This window comes from Larimichthys crocea, chromosome XX (genome assembly GCF_000972845.2).
Source record: "Larimichthys crocea isolate SSNF chromosome XX, L_crocea_2.0, whole genome shotgun sequence".
Taxonomy (NCBI): Eukaryota; Metazoa; Chordata; class Actinopteri; family Sciaenidae; genus Larimichthys; species Larimichthys crocea.
The window spans coordinates 5891997-5919343 of NC_040030.1; the positions used below are offsets into that span (position 1 = coordinate 5891997).

The window sequence follows — 27347 nt, forward strand, 5'->3', positions numbered from 1 at the left end:
CATGCAATTTCCTAATCCTTTTAGACTGCTGTTCAACTTAACGCATTACAAAGACATGATGTTTAATGTTCAAATGAATGCTCAGAAAAGACCTGTTCATCGTTCAGGTTCAGTGTAACAGGTGATAGAAACATGAAGGGGCATCCTCGAAAAGCTCCGTCGTTAACAAGCAAGAATGGGGCGAGGTTCACTACTTTGTGTGGAATAATAGTTGAACAGTTTATGAAACATAGGGATTTCATCATCTACAATCTATAATATCATTAAAAGATTCAGAGAAATCTCTGCACGTATGGGGCAAAGCTTAAAACCAACACTGAACCAACACCCCCGGCTATTAGATGTAGTTATCCATGTGTTAGAATTACATCATTTAATGAACAAGAACACATGTTAAATATTGAAAATTCACATACGATTAAATGCAAATAGTGGAGTGCTCACCATAATCTGTGACTGTATTTGCACTAAAGAAATTCATTTTTGTATCTGTACAGGCTCATATTACCTGCACATTCCCATTATTATTCAGAAGCAAACCTTTTTTTCTCAGTAGTGAGAATTGAAACACGTTGAATCTGCAGATGTGCGTCCTTTTTAACGCTTATTGTGAAGGAGGAGAAGCAGACGTGTGTATCCTGTGAATTCCTCGGGTGTTGTGGTTCCAGGCGATGCCTGAAGAAATCCGACTTCCATAGTCTTTTGTTTTGGCAGCAGTTGAGATAATTATGAGGGAGCGACATGAATTATGAATGACTGCTTTAAGTTTTTCAGGTGAAACATGTCTTGACGTTTGGAATTTTAAGAATTTAGCTGGTATGTTTTTTTGTGTATGCACTGGACGCTCAAAGGCTTTTTAAAGCTCCCTTGAATCTTTAATGTAGATATGGAACATTAGGATGTAATCCTAGCCACTGAGTACTTGGAGACTTTCCAAATCAATTAAATCCATAGCCAGTAGAGCTGCTTTAAGGGTGATTCAGTCCTTGATAGAACATCAAATGGCACAGACAGGCATGGTGTGTGAGTGCAGAGAGTTTGGATCCAGCCTCTGTTTTATTTTAATATTAAAAACATTTAAAGAGAGAACACAGATCAATTTCTTGATTGGATTTAAGAACTGTAAACACTGTTCTGGTTTATTTTCTTTGAGTTTTAAAGCATCGACAAGATGGGTCAGGATAAAAAAAGCAGACAAGACACAGCATGTCAGAGTAATTCATCAACTGCTTTGTTGTCTGTGTTGATCTGTCTCTGGGATGTTTTGGAGAAATTGCCTGAAATCTGCTTTGAGTGATGGTTTCTGCGCTGCATCATAGCAGCAAGGTTATTATAGTATGATTGGTTATTGGAGCATGCGGCAGAAATTACTCAATTACTCATTGAGTGAATTTCATCCATTTTGTCATCGGTGCATTCGCACAGACACAGACAGAATAGCAGACAGTAATTATCAGGCTGAATGCTGCACATAATATACAAGTTCAGTACTAACTAAGTTTTTCTAATGCCACATTCAAGCCGAGGTTCATTTTTAATACTACAACGTTGATAAATGCCAGATTCTGTATTAATTATTCATATAAAGATTAAACTCCAGCACAATACAGAATCCATGTTTTTCAGTACCTCTTTGAACAGTTTGCAGACAGATTGTCTATTGTGCCACAAGGGAAATTTGTCTCACATGAGAAGGACACACATATAAATTAATATCCTTACAAATAGTCCTATTACATGTATATATGGCTCTATATACATGCAGTGTGTATATACAGCACACATCTGCATTTTTATACATTTATAGAAAGAGCAACTTAATCGGAGATACCCTTGTTGAGTTAGTATTGTCACATGAACAGTCACTTTCTTCAGGTAGGTCATGTGATCATTGCAGATGTTTGGAATGAAATGAAAACTCAGTAACTCTGTCCTCTAGACCCCCAAAAGTTCTATCCCTCAGCCCCCAGACCCTGACATAAACACAGAAATCAACTGATGGCAGAGTATGGCATTGTAATTACGTAGAAACAAGTCATTGTGTGTCACTGAAAATGAAAACATGCTTTGTGAGTGAAACATGAGACATTACCAGCCAGAGTAGACATTCTAACAAGACTCAGTATGTAACTATAGTTAATGGAGGCATTAACATGACTGAAATGAGTCTGAAATGTTCTGATGCTGTTGATGCAGTTTTTTAAAAAACAGACAACCGCAGACAAGTTAAAGATTAAGTCGGTGAACACAGTGAAACATTTAGCAGCTAATTAGCCACATATTTCTATCAGGGGTTGATGGAGACTCAAAACAGAGCTCAGAGGAAGTAAATATTGAACTTAGAAACACCACTTAAAATGAATGATGAATGTTACTCTGTAACTGCTTGATGTGTTTTTCTTCTTGCCAAGATAAGAGTGTAAATTAAAGTAAAAGACAATCGACAGGGAATGCAAACATCAAAGACACAAGACGAGAAGACAGAATCCAGCTCAAAAAGGCAAAAGTATTTCTCAGTTACATTAACTTTTAACATAGCTTTACTTTATTTTCCCAGTGAGACTAGATTATTAAGGTGTAGTAAATTCAGCAGAGTAGGAGAAAGCTTTCTTTTCCAGCTCAGTGAAAACGATTGAAGCTGAAGACTGCTGGAGGTTTTCATAAATATGAGGGGAGTTCGCCCAGCATGGCCTTGTAACAAAAAAATCTAAATGAAGTTGTCTTCCATAGGTTTAGTGATGACAGGTCCACTTAACAATAAAGTGTACAGAGTATGAGCACAGAAACCAGGGTTATAAATCATAGAGGACTGTGTTGCACAGTGTACTAGACAACATCGCCACAGTCCAAAACACTTAAAAGGTAATCTGCACACATTCCATCTAGGCAGGTTTTTTTATTTCAAAATAGAAACCTATCACAAAATGATCAATATGCACTTTAATAAGGATGCCTGTCACCCAAATAAACATCTAAATACCTAAGTTGAGTTTCTATTTAGAGTAAAGAGAGTTGTGTCACCAGGAGATTGGTAAGAAGCCCTTGAAAAAAAAAATAATAAATTAGGTTTTCTCAGTACTAAGACCTATATATACATGTAATGAGACATGCAGCTGTTGTAATGCTGGGTGAAGGTCATTTATGGCTTGGCTCAGAGGAGGGAGTCTGTGCCACTTTCTCATCTGCGCAGAGGTGCAATTTTGCTGTATGCTTTTCCAATATTAGTTATAAATGAAATGAAATAGGAGCTAAATACCAAAAAAAATCTATCCTTGGGACAACCTTAGACCATCTGTAAAAACACATTCTGTGCTCTCTGCATTATAATTCCTGAACCAATTTATAGCTGTGTAGCTCTTCCAATATAACTTAATGTATTTAGTAATAGCTTGTGGTCTGTAGAGTCAAATGCTTTTGACAGATCAACAAATGAGGTGGTGCAGTGTTGCTATTTGTCCCACACATTGACAATATCATTTAAGCTATATCAACTTAAAAGCTCCTCTGAGAAACCTTTCTAAGCACTCCAGCACCATAAATCCATTTCTCCACTGCCCCTCTATATTCCCACTATGTTGCAAACAATAATGTACTTAAACCTATAAAATACATCAAGGTAAAAGAGATGCCTGATTAGGATTCAGAGGTGTCCTAGACAATCACCATGAAAGGGAATGTAGAAAACTGCTCAGGCTCTCACTGATGTCTTTATCAGGCTGAAAACAAACGTGTGGGTGTTTGAGGATTGTGAATAAGGTATAATTGTGCTTTGGCTGCACCTTCAGTGAGCCTCTCCACCTATACTTCAACCCAGGCACTAATGATGGTAATAAAGATTCTGCCACTCTCATTGTCTCGCCTGACACTCAGATAAACACATAAGCGTAACATTTTGAGGGTTTAAAATAAAGGTATGGGATCGTCTGTCTCATAGTAATTTATAATCCCTCTTGTGAGGAACATTTATTTAAATGTTGCGTCTATCCTTATTTGGAATAGAGTGGCTAGGAGAGAAATCAAAGAGTCTCAGTTCAGTTCAGACACTTGAATGTGTGAGACAGAAGCATTAGTTATGGATGTCAATAGCCTGAGGCAGAGACCTCAAAAGACCCTGGTGTGGTGTATCACTGCTTATCTGAGAACTGAAATCACTTTATCCATGCAGAGGTATTTCATTTAATGTATCCCCAAGTGAAGAAATAAATGTTTAATTCTTACATGACCTACTTTTCAATATCCAATTGCCAGATACTCGACTCAGTCCTTAAAATATAGTTATGTTTTATATTTTCTCTCTGTACCTAATACAGGGCTGGACACAGGCACAGTTTTCCAAAGATGCTGGTCACATGGTGGAATTTGATAACGTCATTGAGTTGAAGTAAATAGTACTGTAACAGTCTGTTTTTTTAATTGCAGCGATAAGCGGGAATTGCACATGTTGCGATGTGATAATGTTCTATTTAAAGTGAAAGCCATAGAAAATTAGGGGAGAAATTGAACCATTTCTGCAGAAAAGCTCCAGTCATTCTGATATCTCTGCGAGCCTCATGGTCCAGTCTGTCAGTGGAAAATAAGAAGAAGAATGTAGTTAAATTGAAGTTTTTCATATTTTGGTATACAGTGGTTGGTGGCTTTACACAAATCCACAGTGAATATAAAAACCATGGACATACCAAACCAAGAGGAGACGCATGAAAATAAACTTAAACAATACACAAGATAGCATGTTTTAACAATGCTGTGTGAGCCCAAGAATATCCAGACAAAGAATGAGGCAATGCTAAATAAACTAAGGCAATACAGTGTAATAGGCCACAGAGGTGTCACAGAAAACTCATAGTGAGAGAATAGTAGTGTGACAGTTTGGGAGTCAAGAGATTCTAACTCTGAAAAGGTTACACGGAGTGTACTAGTAATGAATATGCATGAGCGCGGTAATGTAACATTCATGAGAATCATGATACTGGGACATTTAATAATAATAAGGCCGAAAGTCATGGAGTCAGTACTTGGTCAAATACAAACCAATAAGAGTTGGGTTAAAGGCTCTTTAACAAAGGGTGAACATTTTGAGCTCTGAGGCCCAAACCTCATTATTTCAGTCGAGGCTGGCTATGACATGTCATCAGTGTCATCTTGATGTATCAGAATTCCTGTACACTCAGCAAGTCACACAAAAAACACAATATAACAAATATTTCAGAGGTTAGACACTAATATTCTTTATTATAAACATCTGAACTTGAAGAATCCTCTTTTGAGCTGTACATTTCTAATTGTCTAGCACTTCTGTGTCTACCAAGGGTTCAAGTACAACCTCAAGTGAAAGTAAAACAATTTCCATTTACCTGTATTTCCCCACAGCCTAAATGATTAATTATTAAGCTGAAGTATGAAGCCTCAGAAAACTTTTATCCACCGAGGATGACCAACTGAAAACCCCACAAAAAGCTAGTTAGAGGACGCTTAGTTAAGATGTACCATTTTGAAAGTAAAATGTTTTCAAGCTATGTCTTTTCTAATGATGCGTTCAGACAGTTTTTAATTTAAACTCAATAAAATAGCTTTTAGAAGATGAATCGTAAAAGGCACACTGTCAGCAACAATATTCAGGTAGACTGTGACATTTAAACTATCATGCTCAATTGGTATTAACGAGCATAACTTCTTCCAAGAAAATATTCCCCACATCATTACACCACCAATGACACAAGACAGGATGGTTCTATCGATTTATGTTGTTTACATCACATTCTGACCCATCTGCATGTCACAGCAAAAAACAAGATTGTTTAGACGAGCTGAAGTTTCTCCAATCTTCTGCTGTCCAGCGTTGGTGAGTCTGTGCCCACTGCAGCCTCAGTTTCATAGCTGACAGGAACCTGCTGCGGTCTTCTACTGCTGAAGTCCTTCCACTTCAAGCTTCCATGCATTGTGTGTGCAGAGACGCTTGTCTCCTGAGCACTGTTGGAATGCCTATTTATTTGAGTTACTGTTGCCTTCCTGTCAGCTAGTCTATTTATTTTCCCCTGACCTCTCTCATTAACGAGGAGTTTTTGCCCACAGGATGGCCCGTCACTAGATGTCACTAGAAAGAATGTTGATGTCGCTGGGTGGCAGCCATATCGTCTGAAAGCGCCTTTATTGTCAGAAAGACCTGCATTCTTAGTCACAATTTGAGATTTGGACTTGTCCTAGAGGCCTGGAGACTCTGCTTGGACTTCAAAACTTCAAAAAGTGCATGTTTGGTTTGCAACAAAATTAATCTGTTTACATTGAAACCAATTAGTGCATAATACATAATAAGGAATTTCATAGAAGAATCCATGCCAGCGCAAGCTAAGATTAATGAGTCTAGTTGCTCTTTATCAAGCTTAGGAGATGCCCTGTGACATCAGCAGCAGCAAATTGAAGTTCAAGGTTTTGAGTTTGTATGTGGTCCTGCTTTTGGACAATATCAGGCATGAAAAGACAGTGTGTTGTTTTACTTTGTTTAGTCTCTGTCCTTTTGTGTGCCTCTGACTGCTCTCTCAGTGAGAGCCACAGACAGACAGTGCCCACTATAGCTTTATGAAGATGTTGACCTGAACAGGATGTGGCAGTGTGAAGTGAATCTGGACCTTAATGCATCCCAAATTCATTTTGTCAGGCAATTACACGGCAATGAGACATTGAGGGACCAGGAACAAGCACCCAGATGGCTGAGATAGGGTTTAGAAATATTCCAGTGCCTCAGGACAGGGATATTTATGCTAAAGACCAGATCAGAAATACTGCATTTTACCAGTGCCAGAAATGTAAGTTTCAATCTTCCCATAGTTTCACAATAAAAGCCTTTTTAAGAAAAAAATTAAGTTTGTATTTAAAGTGTTATATAGTAACTTCTGCTACGTTACCGACTGTACTCGCTGGCTAACATAGCCCCAGATCTGATAAGCATGAGTGACATGATGGTTGTCAGGGACAGCTTTATACTAGACTTGCTTAGGTATTTTGCACTAATTTGTTATCCACGTACTATGAAGACACCACTAACTTTGCAACACCGTCTGCTCTGCTGTGATGCTACTCTGCTAATGCTACATGTGCTGCAGAGTTGGGTCAGGGTTAGTATTTTAACGACTGCCCGCTATTGCTGAGAACTGCTAATTGTTTCTTTTTATTTTGCCACAGCGGCTCAAAATGACAAATGCCAGTTCAGTTGGTTAACACTAAATCAAACCGGTTTAGGCTCATGCACCAGACCAGCAAAACCAGAAACTGACCAATGCTAGTGGCTGTCCTTTCATACAGACTCGACTGGAGAGGAAAAATTTGCCAGAGAAACTTTCGCCAACAGCCTGGTTTGTTGTGACAGAGGGCATTGAATTCTAAGTACGACAACTGTATTGAACCAATTAGTAAAGGTTGATTTCGCTAATCTGCTAGGGAAGGTAGAGATTTTAGAGGTATGTTTTTCTTTTTCTCCCATCACTGTTAAACTTAACCTGTACGTCACAGGTTTCATTCATAAAAACTGCGACGCAGGTGTAAAAACCAGGACTTGATTACATCAATGCCTGATGCTTGTATTTTCCTACGTGCCTCTCTGCCAGCTGTGTATTAGAAAACAGTTTGTGCCTAAGAAAAAAATTCTCATGACTTGTCTTGAGTCTAACTATGGCACTTCAGACTGACATTATACATAGAAAAATCCATAATAATCCACCTGAGTCTGTGTATATTTAAGTCATTCTTGAGCTAAATTGAATTCAAGTCATGCACAAGAGTCAGTTATTACACAATATCAGTTTAACGATGTGAAACAGCTCGCAATGGTCTGCAGATCAAGCATTTTAGTGAGCAGTTTTGTTTTTTAGAGTGCAGCAAAATCCAATTATGTTTGCCTAGATGATAAATAACTTCAGTGTTCAAGAGTAGATAATAAAGTGACATTAAATGATACAGTGTGTGTTCTTTCAGTCAAGCTTTGCAGGTTTCTTTGAGCACAGAATTGGGGGTTGTGTATACTTGCATACTTAAGTAATGAACAGAGGCAGAGGGGGCTCAGAAGTAAATCTGAGCAAACTGAAGAAGGAATTTGGTTCCAAAGAGCAGCTTAGAACAGGGATTGTGTTAGAGTTGATGCATGAATGTGCCACACTGACAAAAATACCCATCATATACCATCCATTCAGTCGGTAATTTCAAAGACATCAACATGGGTAATGGTTTGCCGTTGTTGGTAGATTCTTATTAAAGTGAACTGCATACTGCACTGTTACCATGCAATCATTGACACAGAAAGCAATGTGAGCAGTGTGTGCAGTGTTTGGTGTTTGATAAGCCTTCAAACTCGTGTAATGCAAAAGGCCTTTCTGAATGTGATTTCATCAGTACCCAAAACCACTCTGTATTTGTATTTTTTTTAAGCATTGCCAATTTTTTGTCTTAACACTGAAATAATATCCAATTAGTATTTAGAATTTACATGAATGAAAATTGTGGCAAGCAAGTTATTTTGGCCCCAGATTCCAATCCAAGTCCTTTAATTCCTTTTAATATTGAGTATCTGCTCATACTGTACTGAGCCAAGACTTGAAGTCCTGAAAATGAAGAGACACCATCAGCTAGATTGTTTTACTGGAGAAAACGTATCATTTTGTTGAAATTATTGGAATCTTTGGTGGGCACAGCAAGTTTCATTTTGGTCGTTGAGTTACTTACAGAATGGAAACATTTGGTGACAGTTGATATGACCTACCTGTCTTGATGTCATTTCATCCATTTTATCATTTTAACCAGTGAAAATGACGTTCTGCACTGACTGAAAATAAGAAGCTGTTGTCTGTATGTTTTGTTCATTGATAATAAGATGAAGAAATCAGTCTAAGTATCAACAACATTTTTTTGCCAACTGTGGTGCTGAGAATCACTCACCTGTTGCACCCGAATTATTTTTATTTCTAATTCACACACACTGAATTTTCACTTTCACGCATATGGTGATATTGATGTGAAGGAGAGCAACGCTAAAACACTAATCAGGTTTATTTTATCCAATACCAATCCATTATAAAATGCTGGGATCTGCTCTGATACCGATCCAGGGCTGCCATCATCTACAACAAACTGAACATTCTTGTGCTCATTTTTATCTGTATATTTCTGTCTGCCACCTGCCTAAGTGGTTTGTAATTGACACAAAGGCAGATGCAGGCAAACATGGCCATCTCAGGAGATCAAACAGCTTTATCTTGTAGACACTTCTCTCTTCCCTCTCACTATTCAGACATGATTAAAGAACCAGACACAGAGACAGAGAAACAGACTGCGTGATGGATCGGCACTGTTATTTTGTCTCTTTCATTTTTTATTAGTTTTGTGTATGTGGAAATCTCAATGCTTGAAAAACTAAAACTTTCCACACCAGTCTCTGTTTGTCTCATCCTTTCTTACTTAATAACTTCGATGGAAGCTGTGTACGGTAAATGATGGATTGTAGTTGACAGTTTTGAGGCAGGTGATGGTACGAAAGCAACAATTGCAACAACTGAGAGGACGTCCAACTGTGCCGCCCTGTCATCGTGAATAAAAGACAAAGCCATGACACCCTCGCTTGTGGATAGCAGGGTTCGGAATCTTGTTGTTCGCCTTTGAGACGCTTTCATTATGTCATAACTGAACATTATTGGATAGGAAAGCAGGACCATGTTGTTTTAACAGGATTACACATTCCATCACAAAACGTCCCCACATTCAAAGACAAGCAGAGCTGTCAGCAGTTATCAGAACTCATTCGTTAGTGTGTATCTGTATACAGAGATCATACCATATATTATATCTATAGTCTTCCATCACTTCACCTGCTCCTATTCTTAGCATGTCAGTATCTTTCAATAACTGCAATACTTTTTTTTTGTTTTTATAATGTTTGCACTGCCAGCTGCGGACAGCTCATTTCCCATTAAATTATAGTCTCATCCTTATCTTTTAATAGACTTCTCTTTTTCTCTTCTGCACTGTTCTCTCCATGCGTGGAAACTTGAATTATGAATGACACTCTCTTAACTCATCTCTCGGTCTACTGCTCTGTCCATTACTCCTTCTCCTTCTCTCTGTTGCCACTACAGTTTAAGTGTTTATGGCATTCTGCACGGCATTTTGAAGCACTTATTCCCATGATAACATGAGCTTTGTGTGGCTGTACTTAGGCACAGTGGTGCTTTAAGCTAAATGCTAACGTCAGCACGCTCACAATTACAGTGTAAGCGTGCTGACGTTCAGCAGGTAGAACGTTTAACATGCACCATTTTAGTTTAGAGTGTTCACTTATACTGATGTTTGTTAATTAGCACAAACCACAAAGTACAGCAGAGGCTGATGGGAATGTCGTTAGCTGTGCATTTTGTAGGATACGCTTGAGCAGAATTCAGCTTAATTTGAGGTCTTTCAGACCACTTTTAAACCAAGGACTATGTTTCCTTTATTTAGGGCTGTAAACTAGATGTAGGACTATTTAGGAGACTGGACAGGATTACCAAGGGACTGCTAATGGACCAAGTATAATGCCTATACTGAAGTGCCAAAAACTGCAGTTTCTCAAACGTCCATGTGAGTCTGGCTACAGAAGTGAGTCAGTCTCCATAAGTTCCCATGTTAAAATGTCCAACTTCACAGCAGAAATAAACATGTTTACAGCCTGGTACAAAAACAGTTTTGGTCTCTGTAGCTAATTTCCCCATTCATGACAACTGTACTGAGGGTGAATTTTTATAGAACTCACCTGTTCAGATTATTATATTAAGGATAAATGTTATGCAGAATTAACAGCATTGACAGGTAGGAGCCGTTACAGATGGCTTGTTTGAGCAGCCAGGCTCCCTTCAGCCCACCTCAGGTCCACCTATGCTCATTTTTAGATTAGCCAGGGGGGGGGCAGAGGTAAGACTGCCAAGACACTGAGCTTCACGACGGCCTTTCAGAGACCTGTGGGTGAAGTCACAGACATGACCATATTTATACTGTCTATGTTGTGAACATGTGTGAGATTACCCAGGCTCTGTCACAGCACGGAGGGTTATAGCTGTGGTGTGATCGTGGTATGTCTGTCATGCAGTCTTACATACAGAAAACGGTTTCTCAAAATCAGATGATGTGAAGTTGTGTGTATGTGAGAGTCAGGTCAAACGATTCCTCTGATTTATGAATTAGACTTTGATAATCAAAAGTTTAAAATGGATAAATCAACTCCTGCTCTTTGCTCCCCCAGGTTGTAAGGCTGTTCTTTCGGAGAGAAAGGATATCAGGAATTTTATGAAATGGCGGTCTAATCGTCCACCTTCTTTCTCTTCCAGGTGTTGCTGCTGTTGTCCATAGCAGACTGGATGGTACACTCCATGTGGCGGAGTGGCAAAGATCCGGACAGTTTTTCCATCCCTTACCTGACAGCTCTGGGTGACCTGTTGGGCACCGCCCTGCTGGCACTCAGCTTCCACTTCCTGTGGGTCATAGGAGACCAGGACAGCGACGTGGGCGACTGAGGAGGCCTTTAAAAGTAAGGCATCGGCAGGAACCGGGAAACCTGCTGTTTGCCATCCGACTTCTCACGCCCCTAAGCCTTGTGGGAATGCGGTTGTTCTCTTTGGCCGACCAGCACATTCCTCTGCTTCACTTCACTTAAACCACACGATGGCTTGAAAACTATTTTCTGCTCCTGGCTTTATTTTCTACACCCAAAAGACATTATATTCCATAAATTTAGACTGTTCTCAGTACAGATTGTGATCTGCATAGTTTGCACCAAAGCACTTGCATATCAGATTGCTGGTCTTGTTCAAAGAAGCAGGAAAACACTAGCCACCAACCACATTGCTGAGGAAACCTTGCTGCTGTTGGCAAGGTGATCTGCTCTAATGTCAGAGGACTAAAAGACAAAAGAGTCTCTTGGGCAGGTAGATATTTTGCCGATTTACAACCCACAAAGATTTGTTACCCGCCTTTTGTATAACTGCTTTGCTCCATCAAGTCGGAGGATGGACACAGAGACTGCTGGGGTGGAGACAGGACAGTTTGTCCATGGTCAGCTTGTGAACACACACTTTGAACTGCCATGTTAGCAGGTCTACCCGCACCAGACCAACAGTTAAAAGGGAGAATTTGTGTCGATGGTACGAAGTCCAAATTTTTTTCTGTCTACCTTTTTTTTGTTTTTTGTCGTTTTTGGTGTCCAGGCTTAGTACAGTATGTGCTCTATCCATACAGTACAGTTATAATTTTCCTATTTCAGTATTTTCCCACAATGTTCTCCACAACAATAAGGCTGAAATCTTTTCAACTTTTTTCCCATTTTAATAACAGGATCTTGAAACAGGCATTCCCAGCCTTTGTCCACAAGTAAAACAGTCTTTATAAGCTCCTCTAAAGAGACTGGCCTGATATTTATGAAACTTGGTGGTAGGGTGTAGCATGGGACAAGGAACAACCCATTCAAATCTGTTGATATGAATCACAGGGTGGATACATACATTTCATTTCATTTCATTCACACTGAGAGATAGGTCAGTTGTCTAAGGCAGAATGAACTGCTTTGTCGCATGCATTAACCCGGCATTTTTAAAGTGAATAACGTGCACAGGAGCATAGACAAAATAATCAAACCAAGTACCATGGTACCAGTTTGTGGCCTTAACTGACCTCTTGCTAAACCCTTCCATTGAAGAGCAACTGTCCAATCATAACGTAGCAACTGTAACAAAGTATGTTAGGTCTGTGCAACAAGCCACGTGTTGAAGGGGGGCATGCATGGAGCTGTAGTTTGCAGTGGTACTCGGAGTGAGGGTCAGTAATGGAATAAGTGTGTTTATCTGATCTACTATAAGCTGCAATCGTTAGCATGACTGACTAACTAGCTACCTACAGTAATAACTGAGCATTCATTTCATTAACTTGCATTACTTAATAAGTTCACAGATAACATTAAAGTTCCCCACCGGGTGGAAAGCTGTCCCCGGTTGCTATCAGCGTTTACTTTATACTGAGATGCATCACATTGCACGACAACATCACACTTGACCCAGAGGCAGCTAATCAAACAGATCAAAAGGTTAGCAGTTCTGTCGTGCTCTACAGTCCACAAACCTGAGCAGCATTACCCAAGGTACCATTACTTCACACACTGGTTAGGCCTCATCCCAAAATGATGGTTATGTTGGAAAGAAATAACTGAACTTCCATTTTTTGCTTCACTCAAATAACAATATGACCAGCTCCACACTGCAATACAAGAACAATGATGTTTCTTTATTTAGTGTTACATGTCTTTTACATGGATTATTAACTGGTAAGGTTGACAGCTTACTGACAAAGACTGGCAGCTTTAACATCAGTTTTTTTGGCCATCAGTAAGTAAATTTGCCATCATTCTCCTCAAACTACATGTGGCTGTGAGAACAGAAAGCTCGGCAGGCGTCGTAGCTAGGAGCCTTTTTGTGTTCCTTCTTTCTTTGCAGTCATTCACATTTTCTGCCTCCTGTTACATTCTGTAAATGTTAACAGCACTTCTCTGTAAAACAAACCACGAAGGCCTTCACTCTCATTTCCTCTGTTTGTTTGTCCACTGTGTTATCCTCGGTGAGGGGGTCTGGTTGTGGAGGGGTTCCGGTGGATGTTTGCTAATTATGTGCTGTTCACGGATGCATGTATGCATGGACACAATGAATCGGTTTTCCTTTCAGATTAGTCAGATTTTCTGCTCACGTTTGACTAATCAGTTTAAACCCAACCTGATCAAATGTCAGATTTCTGCTCGATTTTGTTCCCTTTTTCAGAGGATGTCATGTTTAGATACGATCAGAGGACATTGATCCAGATGAAGCACCCTGATTATTAAATGATTCCCTCTGACCGCAGGAGAAATAACATCTCACTTCAAAATCAAACCTTTGATCACGTTTTTAATCTGATCATTCAGCTGCATACTGTGTGCATGTGAACGTAGCCAGCGGCTCTCTTCAACTCCCATATGTGCCTCTTGAGACTCACTGGTTACCAAGGTATTTTTCTGTCATGCCATGAATGCAATTAAGTTTCTACAGCGTTTTAAAACTGTGCAATGATTTTCCTTTTGTACTCTCAACTACTACTACTACTACTCAACGACGACTATTGTATTTTTGAGAGAGAGTTTTATTCCAAAATGAGATATCCGACTTTTTAATCACAGACATGAAATTATTTACAGTTGTCAGCATCTACAGGATGCCATCAATTTGGTACAAAGTGGGATCATTTCCTTTTGGTATGAAACATTTGCGTTTGCTTTTGTGGCTCACATGGGCCGAAAATGTCTAAATAAATGTCTTTTGAATTGAGAAGCATCTCATTTCTGGTTATTTTCACTGAAGGGTTTAGCTGACAAGTAGCTGTCCTCTTACCCACATGGGCGTAAATCAGTAATCACTGCACTGAAAGAGAAAGACAGCCGCCACGTGAGCTCTCAGTGCAGCAGTTGAAAGCTTAGATACTGAGCCAGGAAGGAAGGGCAGGAGTTCTGATTGAAACCAACAGTGAAATAAGCCGTAGAAATCATCTATGTTCTCTGACGGTCTCCATGACAACATGTCCAGGCAACGCTCATCCTCTTCTATTGACCTCTGTGTTTGAGAAAACCACACATACGACTAACAACAACACATCCAGAAGCTCATGTCTGCCTGTTAAAGCTGATGTTGAGTTTCAGTTTTGTGGGAATGAAGCTATCGTAGAACAAAAACAGTCTAATGGAAGAAGGTCCGTCCACTCACACTCAAGAGAATGATGGAGATGTTTGGCATTTTAAAATGACTTCAGTGGTTCTGTTACATCATGTGCTGGCAGTACTCGGTGTATAATATAACAATTGAGATAAAGAGTGAAAATGTGGCATTCTTACATAATTGTGTTGTATTGCATTGAGGCCAAAGTTTAAATTTCAGCTAAACTTTTTTGCTTGACATTTTTATAATACCACTTATGCCTAGTGAGTGACTGTCTTCCTTTAGTCCAAAATGAGGATGCAGAAGTAGAGAGGAACAAAGCTCCTGCAAGCTGACCCTGGCCTCAACAGCACAGGGGAGTTGTTGAGGAGAGACCTGGAAGCAAAGCAGGAGCTTTTTCAGGAATAAACACAGATTCACACCAGATTCTCCTCTGACCCAGAGCTGTTTACCGATGGGAGGGCATATTTGAGAGTTCTGATCCGTGACCGTCCTTTAATGTTGCCGTTTGACATCCCTTATCCGTGTCCTTTAACGTCCACATAAAACAAATTTCAAGGACTGCTTTTTTTTTACATTGGCTACCTGTTACATCTAGAATAGAATATAAAATCCTACTGCTTTCCTACAAAGCTCTTCATGGTCAGGCGCTATCATGTCTTAAAGAGCTCATAGTTCCTCTAGAACACATGCTCGCAGAACGCTGGGTTCCTTGTGGTTCCTGTAGTCTCCAAAAGTAGACTGGGAGTCTAAAGAGTGCCACCGCATCAAGGGTGGAAGATAGTAAAATACTAAAATACTTTTTTTCTTTTTGGAGTACGTGGTCAGGAAGTACACATTGCTGGAGGGTTAGTTGGACTTTGTCTGAACATAAGTTAGCTAATCGCCGTCATTTCTCTTCTCCATGTTTGACTTGATGAGAAGTGATTCTGCTCTGAGATCGTATTTTATTTTATTCATACATATTATTAATTCATCCATCTTTCAAATGAGTGGCACTTGCTCAGTCCCACCCCGTCCCTCTCTTCTTATGACTTGTCAGGACTTCAGAGGCTCCATAAGATCTGATACCCAGCACTATAAAGAAAGAAGTCAGTATTTCTCCACCAGTATTCAGGCAGTGTGGAGGCAGCTTTGAAACAGACTTTTGGAATTTTGTGAAATTACGTCATTACAGGAGAATTTTTACAGAAAATAGAACTGAACTGTTAACTGAAAGAGTAAAATATATATTTATATTTTTTTAAATAAGACGTGAAGCGTGGATCAGAGACAGGCATGGACTCCTGAAATCCTGCCTACAGGCATCTGTGTCTATTTTAGTTCTTCATTCGTGATGGATCATTAGCGTGACAGCTGCCATTTTCGATGACGACTGATCGGCTCGCTAATTTGGCAGAGTGAAGCATCTCTCTGGAGACGTAACCACAGAACATCAAAGTTTCCTTTAGAAGTAGCCCCAGAATCGATTCTCTGCAGCTGATAAGGAAACAAGCTCACAAGCTGATAAAAGCATTGATGTCTCTGCGATTGTGTGGCATCTCATGCAAGCAGCCAAGCTAACATGTCAGCATGGAAATAAGATACAACTTCAAAGTTGGATGTCACTAGGTGTGACTTCCTTGGAAACAGAAAGAGGCAGTGAAAGGATCAAAAGAAGATGAGGTACTTAGAGACCTTGAGCATGGTCTAAATTCAAAGTCCTGCCTTGTATCACCAGTGGATTTCCCATATTTCTTTCAACATGGAGAGAAACATTGCAAAGCCCCACACAACTTTTCAACATCGTCAAATTGATTTTCTTACCTCTCATGTGATCAAAGTCAAAGACGGTGGATATAGATTATTCATGCTTATGGATTGTCTTCCTGGCTTAGAGAATCAGTTGTGCTCTTTAGATCAAGGACTTTTTTTATGGGAGGAGGTTTGAATATTGAATAACAACAGCGGGGCATCTAAAAATACCTTTATTATCTGATCAGTAAATAACACATGCCAGGCGGTAGTGATTTTATTTGAGTAGGAACATATGATATTTCAGTCAGTGTGTAAACGCGTATTGTGTTTAACAATGCACCTCTGTTAACGTCTAGACGGTTCATTTTTAACAAGGTCACTCAAGCTAGTTTGATAAATCCAGACAGGAAGTTTTGGGGGGTGCATACACTCTCCTGAGTCACCAGCAGTGACCCAGACAGGACCAGAGGGCCTGTGAAACCTAAACCCCCTTCGTCACCCATCCAGCCACCCTTGGGGCTATTAGCAGTATGTTCAAATTGAGTCTCCAGACAGAGGAGGGGTACTGACAGATTTGGTGGTAACTCACAGCCAGCTCATGAAACCCCCCAGCAGCTACCAGCGGTGCTCAGGAAAAACAATAGATTTTCATACACAGCGTAATTGAAAACAGATTTCTTGCCAGTCACGCCGAGGTGCTCAGACATGTTTAAACAGCGTGTCACACTAAAACCAGGGGACCTTAAACTGCACCATAAAATAAGAAAGGTTTGAAAGAGAGCTTTGTGAGGGTAGTGTTACATTGTGTTATATAGTCTTGCTGGAGATTTCACATAATCACTCTAATGCTGTGCAGGAGGCCGTCAGCTCGCAAAGCCTTAGTGTGTTTCAAGTGAAGCGCTTATCAAATTCTCTGAAAGTGTCACAGTGGGAGGAGGTTTCCATCACTTTTCTCTTGTATACAACAAAGTGTAACACCATGAGCGCCTCTGAGGACAGACAGACAAAGGTGAGCGATCCCTGTTCATACGACACAAAGCATAGAGACTACAAAGACACACACAGAGTTCTTGTCATCGGATAGGGAATGTGATGTAGTCAGGAGGGGGCTATGACGTCAAGCTTTTCATACTATTCCAGTGTTGCCTTTCACTATACATATAAACATTAAGACAATGTCTCTCTGATGGACAGTGTATGAAGTTGTTTATTGGAAGAGTAGTGAGGACAGACAGTAAAATCTGATTTTACACACAGGACTGATATTTTACTTCTGTATATACACAGATTAAAATATATTACATTTATGAAGTGTTTTTATAGTCATAATTCTCTCATTTTTACACACAATCCTCACTTTCTCATTTATATAGTGTGTAGTACATGTATATATACGTATATAGTATATTTATACACATTTATTACAATTGTTATATAATGCTACTTCTCAATACTTATGCATACTCTTCACTCTTCACACAGTCACTTTTTCACAATCCTAATTTTACATTTATATAGTGTTATACTTTAATTCTATCAATCACTTTATATATATATATATATATATATATATATATAATATAATATAATAGATATATTATATATAGATATTACTTCCCTTCTTATTTTATAATATCATGTCTCTTGCTCTTAACGCTGGCCTGATTTTCTCATCCAATTATTAATTGTGTTTGTGTTGTCTAGTAAATTGTGAGTTAGTGCCAGACATCATCCTAACCTGTGTTACATAAAAAAAATCTTAACAGTTCTCTGTGAAGTTTTTGACAGGATGCAGGGTTAACGTGATACATATTCCCGCTGCTGGCTTCATGCTATTCCACTGATCTGCAGTTGATGGTGATACAAAGAAGGGAAAAAACACAGCAATGCACCAACAAAGGCGGTGAAGAAGATAACTGTGAGTAAACATGGTTGTGAAATCACAGTATAAAATAATTAAAAACACCAGATTTGTAAATGTTGAATGAGGAAGGAAATGCTGATTTGTTAAAACACACATTATGAATTTTGGGAAGAGACAAAGATAGACTGAATATAAATGTAATATTCGTTTCTACTGTACAAGATTCTTTTTCTAGACCCCATAGTATCCCAGAGCTCCTGTTCTGTCTTTAACTAGTGCAGGGGTGCTCATCATTTTGAAATGACTCCCAGTGGATTAAATCATGGAAAATTAAGCAGGGAGGACTGACCGGGTCACGCTGACTTCTCCACATAAATTCAAATATCTTTTCTCATAACAGTTGCCAAAGACACTACCTACTACCACATCACTGTTGTTGGTGGGTTGCTCAATATTGCATCACATAATCACCATCAACAGACAGCAGGACTTACCTGGCTCTCACTGACCAGATGGACGCTGTTATCCTTGAGACAGTTCACTGAAGAGTTGACAGGGAGGACTGATCGGGTCACGGTGGCTTTTACACATATAAAGTGGGTGATTTTTTTCTCTTGTAGCTGTACTATTGTTTGTTATTTACGAAAAAAATGTGTTTTTTTAAGTGTCAAATCAAAAAAGCTACAACTGCCACATATTTGATATCAGATTGATGGGAAGGTTGTGTTTTTTAAGGGTAAACAGAGAGATTCCTGGCACCTTAGGGTGACATTCCTCTGGAGTCAGACTGTTCATACTCTGCTCTTACGTTGATCTGCTCTGACCTATAGTTCTCGTTCTCTTTAAAGGGTTGTTTCTCACACAGGCAACATCCCACTGTCTTAAATGTTGAGTCATTTCTCAGAAAAAAAACCCAGAGACAGCTGGTAGTAGTCCTGGATGTGACACTGTGACCTCTGCACCCCACCAGCGTCCTCTATCTTTTACACTGACACTAACTGTAGTTTCGACAGGAAAAGATCGATAGCGCTGTTACCCAGGACAGATGACTCAGCCTGTGGTGGGTGCTCAGCGCTCTTGGAGTGAAACGCCGGTCAATCCGTCTTTATTTAGGTGGTTATAAATCTCATTTGGCACCAAACCCAAACCGAGACAGCAGGAGGAGGTGGACAGCCTTTACTCTGTGGCCAGATTCACAACTATGTGTGTGCCACCCGGTGGACACCATAGACACACTAATTGCCCATCGCCAAAGAGGCACACAGAGTGATGACACATTTCAGGCAAACTGACAGAGTTTTCTCTAAACCTCACATGTCATTGCTTGAGTCCAGAGAAAAACTGTCCTTCACCCTCCACTCAGCCACGACTGGGCTTTAGCAAAACACGTCAGCACTGATGGATCATTACATCAGCTGTCACCACTTTTCATGACACACAAGCTAGAGGTCTACACAAGTCTAAAAATGTGTGCTTGAACCCTAAAAAGACACAGAAATGTACTACCTGGAACAGAACCAGACCTGTCTATTATTTGAAAGCTGGGACATGGATCCCAAATGCCAAACTTGGACTCAAACCAGACTCATCTATTATTTTAAAGCTGTGACTTAGACTCATACAGAACCCTAAATGCCAGACCCTGACCTGGACACAAACCAGACTCATTTGTTATTTGAAATCTGGGATCCAGACCAGACAAAACCAAGATATGTCAAATCCAAACCTGGTCAGGAGATGCAAACATGATCCCACAGATTTCACAACTGAAGGCTATAAGTTTATGTTAAGGTTGAAGTTACCTAATGTAACATTAGCATCCTTAATGCATAAAACCCATCTTCCTGCCCAGAAAGTTGTTGAATGGATAATCCACTAATTATTTAAGTTTAAAAGTCGACTTGCTTATTCAATCACGGATGACAAACACAACTAATTAGGAATCATCTTTGTAATTTTGTTGCGTCAAGCATAAAAAAAGAAAACTTCGACAGTTTACCCTTTTGAACTGTATAATATAATATATAATAAACTGTATACCAATATAACAATTGCTCATTTGCTGCCATTGCTGCTAAGGCATTGCTAATTTTCTATCTCTCTCTCACACACACACACACACACACACACACACACACACACACACAGTAATTCCATCATGATCAGCACTGTCTGATCATGGCCAGGTCCTCTTGAAACTGACCCTGGACCAGCAGTAATAGCATGGACCTAACCCAGATGTATAAAATCTGTATAAATGTGTATGTGTCCCAGGTCATGTGTTGAATCTGATGGACCTGTGAACATCTCTAGCAGTGATCACATACTTTCCTATCTGTAACAGATAAAGAAGAAAAAGAAAGTGCTCATAAAAGAAAGCCAAATTGTGATCCAACACATCCTGTACTTCTTTCCATGCTTTAACTTTAGTGACGATCGGCTGCTCTCCCCATCTGTTTGTCCAGTGCCTGTGGTGTCTTTAGCTCAGCCTCAAGCTGGAAACTGTCTCAGTGCAGACAGCTCATCAGGATGAGTGGCATGTACAGTGCAGCCTGAAGGTGAAACACTGCATATTATAGCTTACAGAGTAATTATTCATGCTGTATATCTACCTGCCCACCCTCGTACCCAGCCTGACAAACAGCATGTGTTTGCAGATCTGCTGCTGGGGGATTCTGACAGAAATTTAATTCATGGCCAGCAAAGAGTCATAAAAGCAGGTCTAACCCAACAAAACCATTCTATAACCATCAATAACCTTGTTATTTCAACATGTTGCTTGTCCTGACTGGAAAGTAAATGTAGTTTGCTATACCCTCAGGAGGACTTTCATTGCTTCCCTCCTGTAGGCACGTCAGAGGTCACATTCAGAACAGTACATGAGGCTGTAAAACGATCATAGGCTCAAAAATAACATGGAATACCATTTTGAAGAAATACATTATACATTTCAGTCACACAAAAGCATCATCAGCTACTAGGCTGGTCCACTATCCATGACATTCTGTACATTCATGGTCCCCAGAGAATGAATCCAAATGACTTTGACGATCCTCTCACTTTTCCTCTTGCGTCACCATGAGGTTAATATTTTTGTTTTCTAGTGAACAAAGCAACTAATATATGGATTGTCATGATATTTGCTGCATGGTCCTCAGAGGATGAACACTAATACCTTTGGTAAACCCCTGACCTTTCCACCAGCAGGTCAGAGTTACTTATATAGTTAATATATAAACACCTATTAGATGGACTGAACAGCTCTCATTGCTCGTAGAGGATGAATCCTAAGTGTTCTTTCTCAGGATGAATCGTTTTAACAAAAATCGTTTGCATGTCTTTGCAAAATAGGTGGCTCTGCAAGCTTGTTGACAGCATGACAGAGTACTTGCACTAAAGGAAATGTGTTTCATCCATCAACTTTTCTACCATCCATTCCTCTTTTGTGGAACTCCAGCAGAGCATAATATCATTCTGGATGGTACAAACCACAACATGATAGCTTCTTCCATTTTGGACTCTCCAAAAGGTCTCTTCATTCTCTTAAGGGTCAGCACTATCTATGAAAATGTGTGCATAGTTCACCTAATTAGAACTCTACACTACGACTCTAACCTCTGTAATCTCTGTGTGGGAATCCTGAGATTTCTTGATTTTGTTATATAAATCCTGGTGTGACCAAGCCCACAGGCACTACCACATCTTTGATATTTAGCTTCAGTGACTTCTGTTTGGTGGTGATTCAGTGGATTCATGGATTGAGCAGGGTGAATGAGTAACTGGTTTCCCTTTAGTTAAAAGCCCAGTCCCTCTGACCAACAGGCCACCATAGACTATAAATTCTCCCTCCTGATGACAGAAGACATTTTTACGACATTACATACAACATTAACCCTCAGGATGTAAAATGCCTGAGATGTGAGCGGAGCGGTCTAACTCTATTCTATTCATTTAGCCCTCAACTCTAAATGTCATCATTTGCATAAATCAGTGGGTGATTTATCATTACATCAGGCAATCCATTCAGTTTGGATAGCCTGTCAAAACTTCTTCATCTTTATGGACGAAAAATGAACGAAGCATGCATCATGTTTTATAGCAGAACCCTCCCTAACACTTGGGGATTGACAGCTTTTTATCGTACAGCAGCTGTGGAGAAATTGCCTTGCTCAATGGCAGTGAAAATCATTGCTTACTTGGTTTTTCTTTCAGAACACACACACAGCAGTTGCTTGCGGGTTAGGGAAGTAGGGTTGAGAATCAAAAGTTACTGGTGTTAACAAGGACCTGTAACATTATCCCCTTTTACATTGCTTGGCCAAGGAGGGACTGTGCTGTTATTTCGCCTCCTGTTCTGTATAAAAGGCTTAACGATGGGGCAGATCATTGTTGTTCCGCCTCTGAGCAAGCAGTGGCAGTAATAACAGGGTCAAATCAACATCTGCGTAAAAGGGTGAAATGGTATCATGGGACACACATGTGCGTAGTGAGCGTGTGATGAAGTGGAACAGTGTCAGAAAGTGACGGTGGTTTAGCGAAGTTGTCCATCTGGTGTTAAACATACAGTTTGTCAGTGAATAAAGCTTCTGTAGCTTCTCAGGACCTCCCGGGTGTTATTTCCCAGCTGCTAGAATAACGTTGCTGGTGTCGTTGTGCCCCTTTGTATGGTTCGGTGTAAAGAAGCAAAGGGTTGTTGTGACAAGGCTGCTTATCCCAGTCATGAGAAACCTGAATCAGAAACCTTAGTAAATCTGATGTTATCTGTGATAATTAGGCATGAAAACAACAGTGTCACCCTCGTACTCGAATTCCTCTGCATGGTACAGAAGAATTATCTCCTCTCTGTCCCTGAAGACGCAGGGAAACTTCTATCGGATCATCAGTTAGACTATTTTCAGGTCTTTATACACTGATGAAAACATGAATGAACATATTTGTCAGGCTAATATGGAGCTTCAGTGGACGTAGTGGGTCAAATCAAGTAGATATCTTTCAAAGTTGGTCTGTTTTGTTCAAAATTCTCATTTTGTTACTAACTCTCTACTGTAGCTCAACAGGGAAACACAAAGAGGAAATCTGATGACTGGAGCCTCATATTAATTTCAGATAAACAAGGTTACAAACTTTTTAGTTCAAAATTCTCTTTTTGTTATTGTCCCTCCACTGCTGCTCAACTTTCTCTCTGGGGAAACACAAAGAAGGAATTTGAGTTGATTTGGTGACTGGAGCCTCATTAAAGAAAAAGATTCAATTCTGAAAAATTCATTAATGCACAAAACAAGCACTGTGGATTTTGTAGCTAACCAGTTAAATCAAAAACACATTTGGAATTAATTTTCTCCTTATGAACAGGCAGACCTGCTTCAAAGCTCATATGAATTGTTTCCACACAGACACATTGAACTAAAGTAGTGATTCACCCACGTTATATACTGTAATATATAACATTTTGTAATATTAGGAAACGTATGAATATTATCTAAAACTGAACAATAGATATGAAATTTGTATCACATGGAATCTGGATTTTTGTATATTTATGGTTAAAAATAAACATTTATGATGGTTTACCACTGTGACCTGCCTGTCTGGGTCAATCCGTTTTTGTCAAGTCATGACAATTGCATTTGTGAAGACAAACAGTCTGTTTAAGGAACCTGCCTCTTTATAAAGCTGCTTTTGTGTTTTTTTAACCTCCACTGAAAAACACACACAGACGCACGCACACACACACACACATACACATACACACACATACATACACTCCAGTTGCTGTTGGCTTCCCTCTAATGACAGGGTGTGCAAGTTAGAGAGGGTAGGAAGGGCAATGTGTATTTCAGACGGGACCACAAGGTCAGCCAGGAGGAGGAACTCCAATTGCGTGTGTGTGTGTGTTGAATTGAGTGGTTTCTGAGGAGGTGGGCGTTAGGCAGCTGGTTGCACTAGGGTTGGCTATGAAAACAACAACAGCAACTTCCTTTCATTTTAGTGTGTCTTGTTTACAGAAGGACACATGCAGCGATTTAATATAACATAATATTATCAACTGATATGGCAGATATATTGATATCGATGCTCATACTTAGTACAGTCCATTTACCGTTTAGGCAAGGCATGATGGGAAATGTGGGCCATCGCTGTCACTACAGTACCCTATAAGTTTGACTTCATGTTACTTTGTTGCTGAGTTGGAGAGATGCAGTGCTGGAAAGTACATAAATAACATCCCTGTACAATACTACTGTCACAGTGGAGGAGTCTCAGAAGCCACCAGATAATGTTGTTGAAAGTCTATAGCAGAGGCGCTCTTTACAGTATGTCTTGACTCGGCACAGTGAACCATAATATTTGTGGCTGTTAACAGCTAAACATTGTTAAAGATGACATGCTTCAGTAATCAAGGAATGTTTCTGAAATGATGCTTCAGATCTGGAATAAGAACAAAGATGTTGCATTAATGTCATACACAGCTTGATAGAGTACAGAATACATGATCTAGTCCAGAACAGAGGTGTAATGTAACTAAGTACATTTACTCAAATATTTCCGTGCAATCTTGAGGGAGGTACCTACTAATTTAACCTTTTAATCTACTAAACAGCACTTGTTTAGCTAGTTATTTTATTTTGATTTATTCTTGATACAGAATTTCAGCTTTCAGCTACAATTGACAGACAATTACTATACAGTATTGATGTTCATGTAGCTACAGTATATTATTTATTTATTTATGAAATTGGTTGACAGTGTATATGTTAAATGATGTAACATATTTAGGTCCAGTTAGTTATTTGTTTAAGAAGCAGCCTTCTGAGTATCATGCACAATCAATGTCATGCCCCATATTGGTCATTACCCCCTAAAATCTGTATCAGTCTCAAAATGGTCTGGCTCTAATATGTTATTTTGTGAAAATTTCAAAGATGTTTTTACAAGTTCTATTTCAGTCCAAGAGCTAAAACATTAAATGAACTGCATTTATGACTGTCTTGCTCAAGGGCACTTCGATAAAGAGACCAAAGGAGCTAAGAATTGAACCACCAACGGATGACCCACCCGAACCACAGCTGCCCCCAGACCGTGAGAACTGGCTGGTGGTCCAAGGTCTAAACTGAGCCTGGATTCATGACTGTATTAATGTGTGATGTTTCAGGTACCTCTTGATATAAGCAGGAAGCCAAGACAAGCTCAGCTGTTCGTTTGAGATTTATAACACAAAGTTCAGACACCTTTGGGCCGGACTGGACTGTTTCAGACACAGCAATCCTAATTCAAATGTCAGAATAATCATTTTGATGCCACACTGACTTTGCAATCATCAGTCTCATTTTGCACCCTGTATGACTGCTGCTCTTCACAATCATCCAATCATATTTTATGGAGATTATGTTTTTTGGTTTTAGCTCTGATATCCTCTGGTTGCTCTTCCTCAGCTCTCTGTGGTTTACAGTTCCCTGATGGACAAGAAATTTGCTGATGTTGCTAAAGTAACCATTAACTGCTGCTGACTGTAGCTGCCGTTAGCTAGTAAGCTCAATTGGGTGGCTTGGGAGCATGGAACACCTTTGGACCAATGGGAGGAGGTAGTTTTTCAGGCCTGGAGCAGGAGCCATCTCAACAATCTGGGTCAGTCAAACAAGCAGTTTTAACGGATGTATTTTGCAGTCGGCAGTAAGGATTATGATTATGCCCTCATTAGTCACTTTGATGCAAAAATATGTGAATATGGAGATCTAATACAATCCAGGTTGAAAATACCAAAGTTCCCCTTCAGTTCATCTAAATTTCATATGAGATCACATTCATATGTATATTATTTTTAAGGACTTCCACTGTTTCAACTCAAAAGCTCTTCTCACCAAATCAGTCCTCAGAATTGCATCCAGTTTGGCCCAGAGATGAACAGTAAATAACCACAGCATCCAGAGTACACATCTGGCCTAGGGGCTTGGACATATTTCATCATTTCATCCCATGCCTCTTGACTCTCTGTTCTGTAAACTGTCCAGTAAACTGAAATGTCATGAAAAAGTCTATAAAATATGCAACAGTTATGTTGAACTTACTGTAAACCAGGAACGACTGTGTTGGTGGGTTACATTTGGCCTGCAGTCCCTACGCTATGGCACACAGTTTGTTTGTGGAGGTCAGAGAAGGTCAGTCAGTGGGTTGTATCTTTTACTAACAGCACTAAAAATCTACGTTGCTCACAAATGAGAGCAATCTGCCTTTCTCTTTTTTCTTTTTTTCTGCAGTTTTCATGTGGTAGTTTCTGGACCCGGGGCCTTTTCTTTAAAACGGTCCACTTGAAAGGAACCTCTGAATGCAGCAGAGCACAGTGTTGGCGTAATGACAGAGACGGTGGTCTTTGCAGCGAGGCTGTAAAGGCTCAGAGTCGGACAGAGATGTAGGCTGAGATACAAACACAGCTGCTGTAGTTTTAATGAGACATGGCTTTACAGCAAGCAGGTGCATCAGAGGCAGGAACACGACGGGCTACTCGAGGCTACAAATCACGCTAAAATCTACTCAACAGTGCCCTATCGGAGTGATACTATAGAAGGATAGAAGACTTTTACGTAGAGGGTTGTGTGCCATGATATCTGATTGATCAGATGTATTTAGGTAGTGATGACAAAAGTTGTTGTCATGCTTTTTGTTGAGAAAAAATGTACCATTTAATCTTAATTTGTCTTATTAATTCATTTTAAGGCAATAACATAAGGTGCATTAAATCCAAAATACATAGTAAATATATTACAGTATAATACACTGCTACTGAAACATAACTCAAGTAAATTATGTAAGTCTAGTCCAGAAGTGTCATACTTAACTATACAAAATATAAAGGCTTTAAAGGGTCAGTTCACCCAAAATCACAGTTCTTAACTTATGGAATATAATCAATATTTTTATCATAACAATGGAGCAAATGAATGTATTGTGACAGGTGTTCCTCACTGTGATGAACCCACAGAAGATTATCACCTAAGCCTGCAGCTCCATGG

At 39.6% G+C, this 27347-nt stretch overlaps 1 protein-coding gene across 1 annotated transcript in view; it reads left to right on the plus strand.

Moving 5' to 3' along the window:
* Positions 1-14354, plus strand: part of slc41a2b (solute carrier family 41 member 2b) — a 35324-nt gene extending 20970 nt beyond the window's left edge. Inside the window, exon 11 of the mRNA XM_010736905.3 lies at positions 11340-14354. Within this exon, the coding sequence (XP_010735207.1) occupies positions 11340-11525 (186 nt within the window). The 3' untranslated portion in view covers positions 11526-14354. The remainder of the gene's footprint in view (positions 1-11339) is intronic.
* Positions 14355-27347: the final 12993 nt, after the last annotated feature.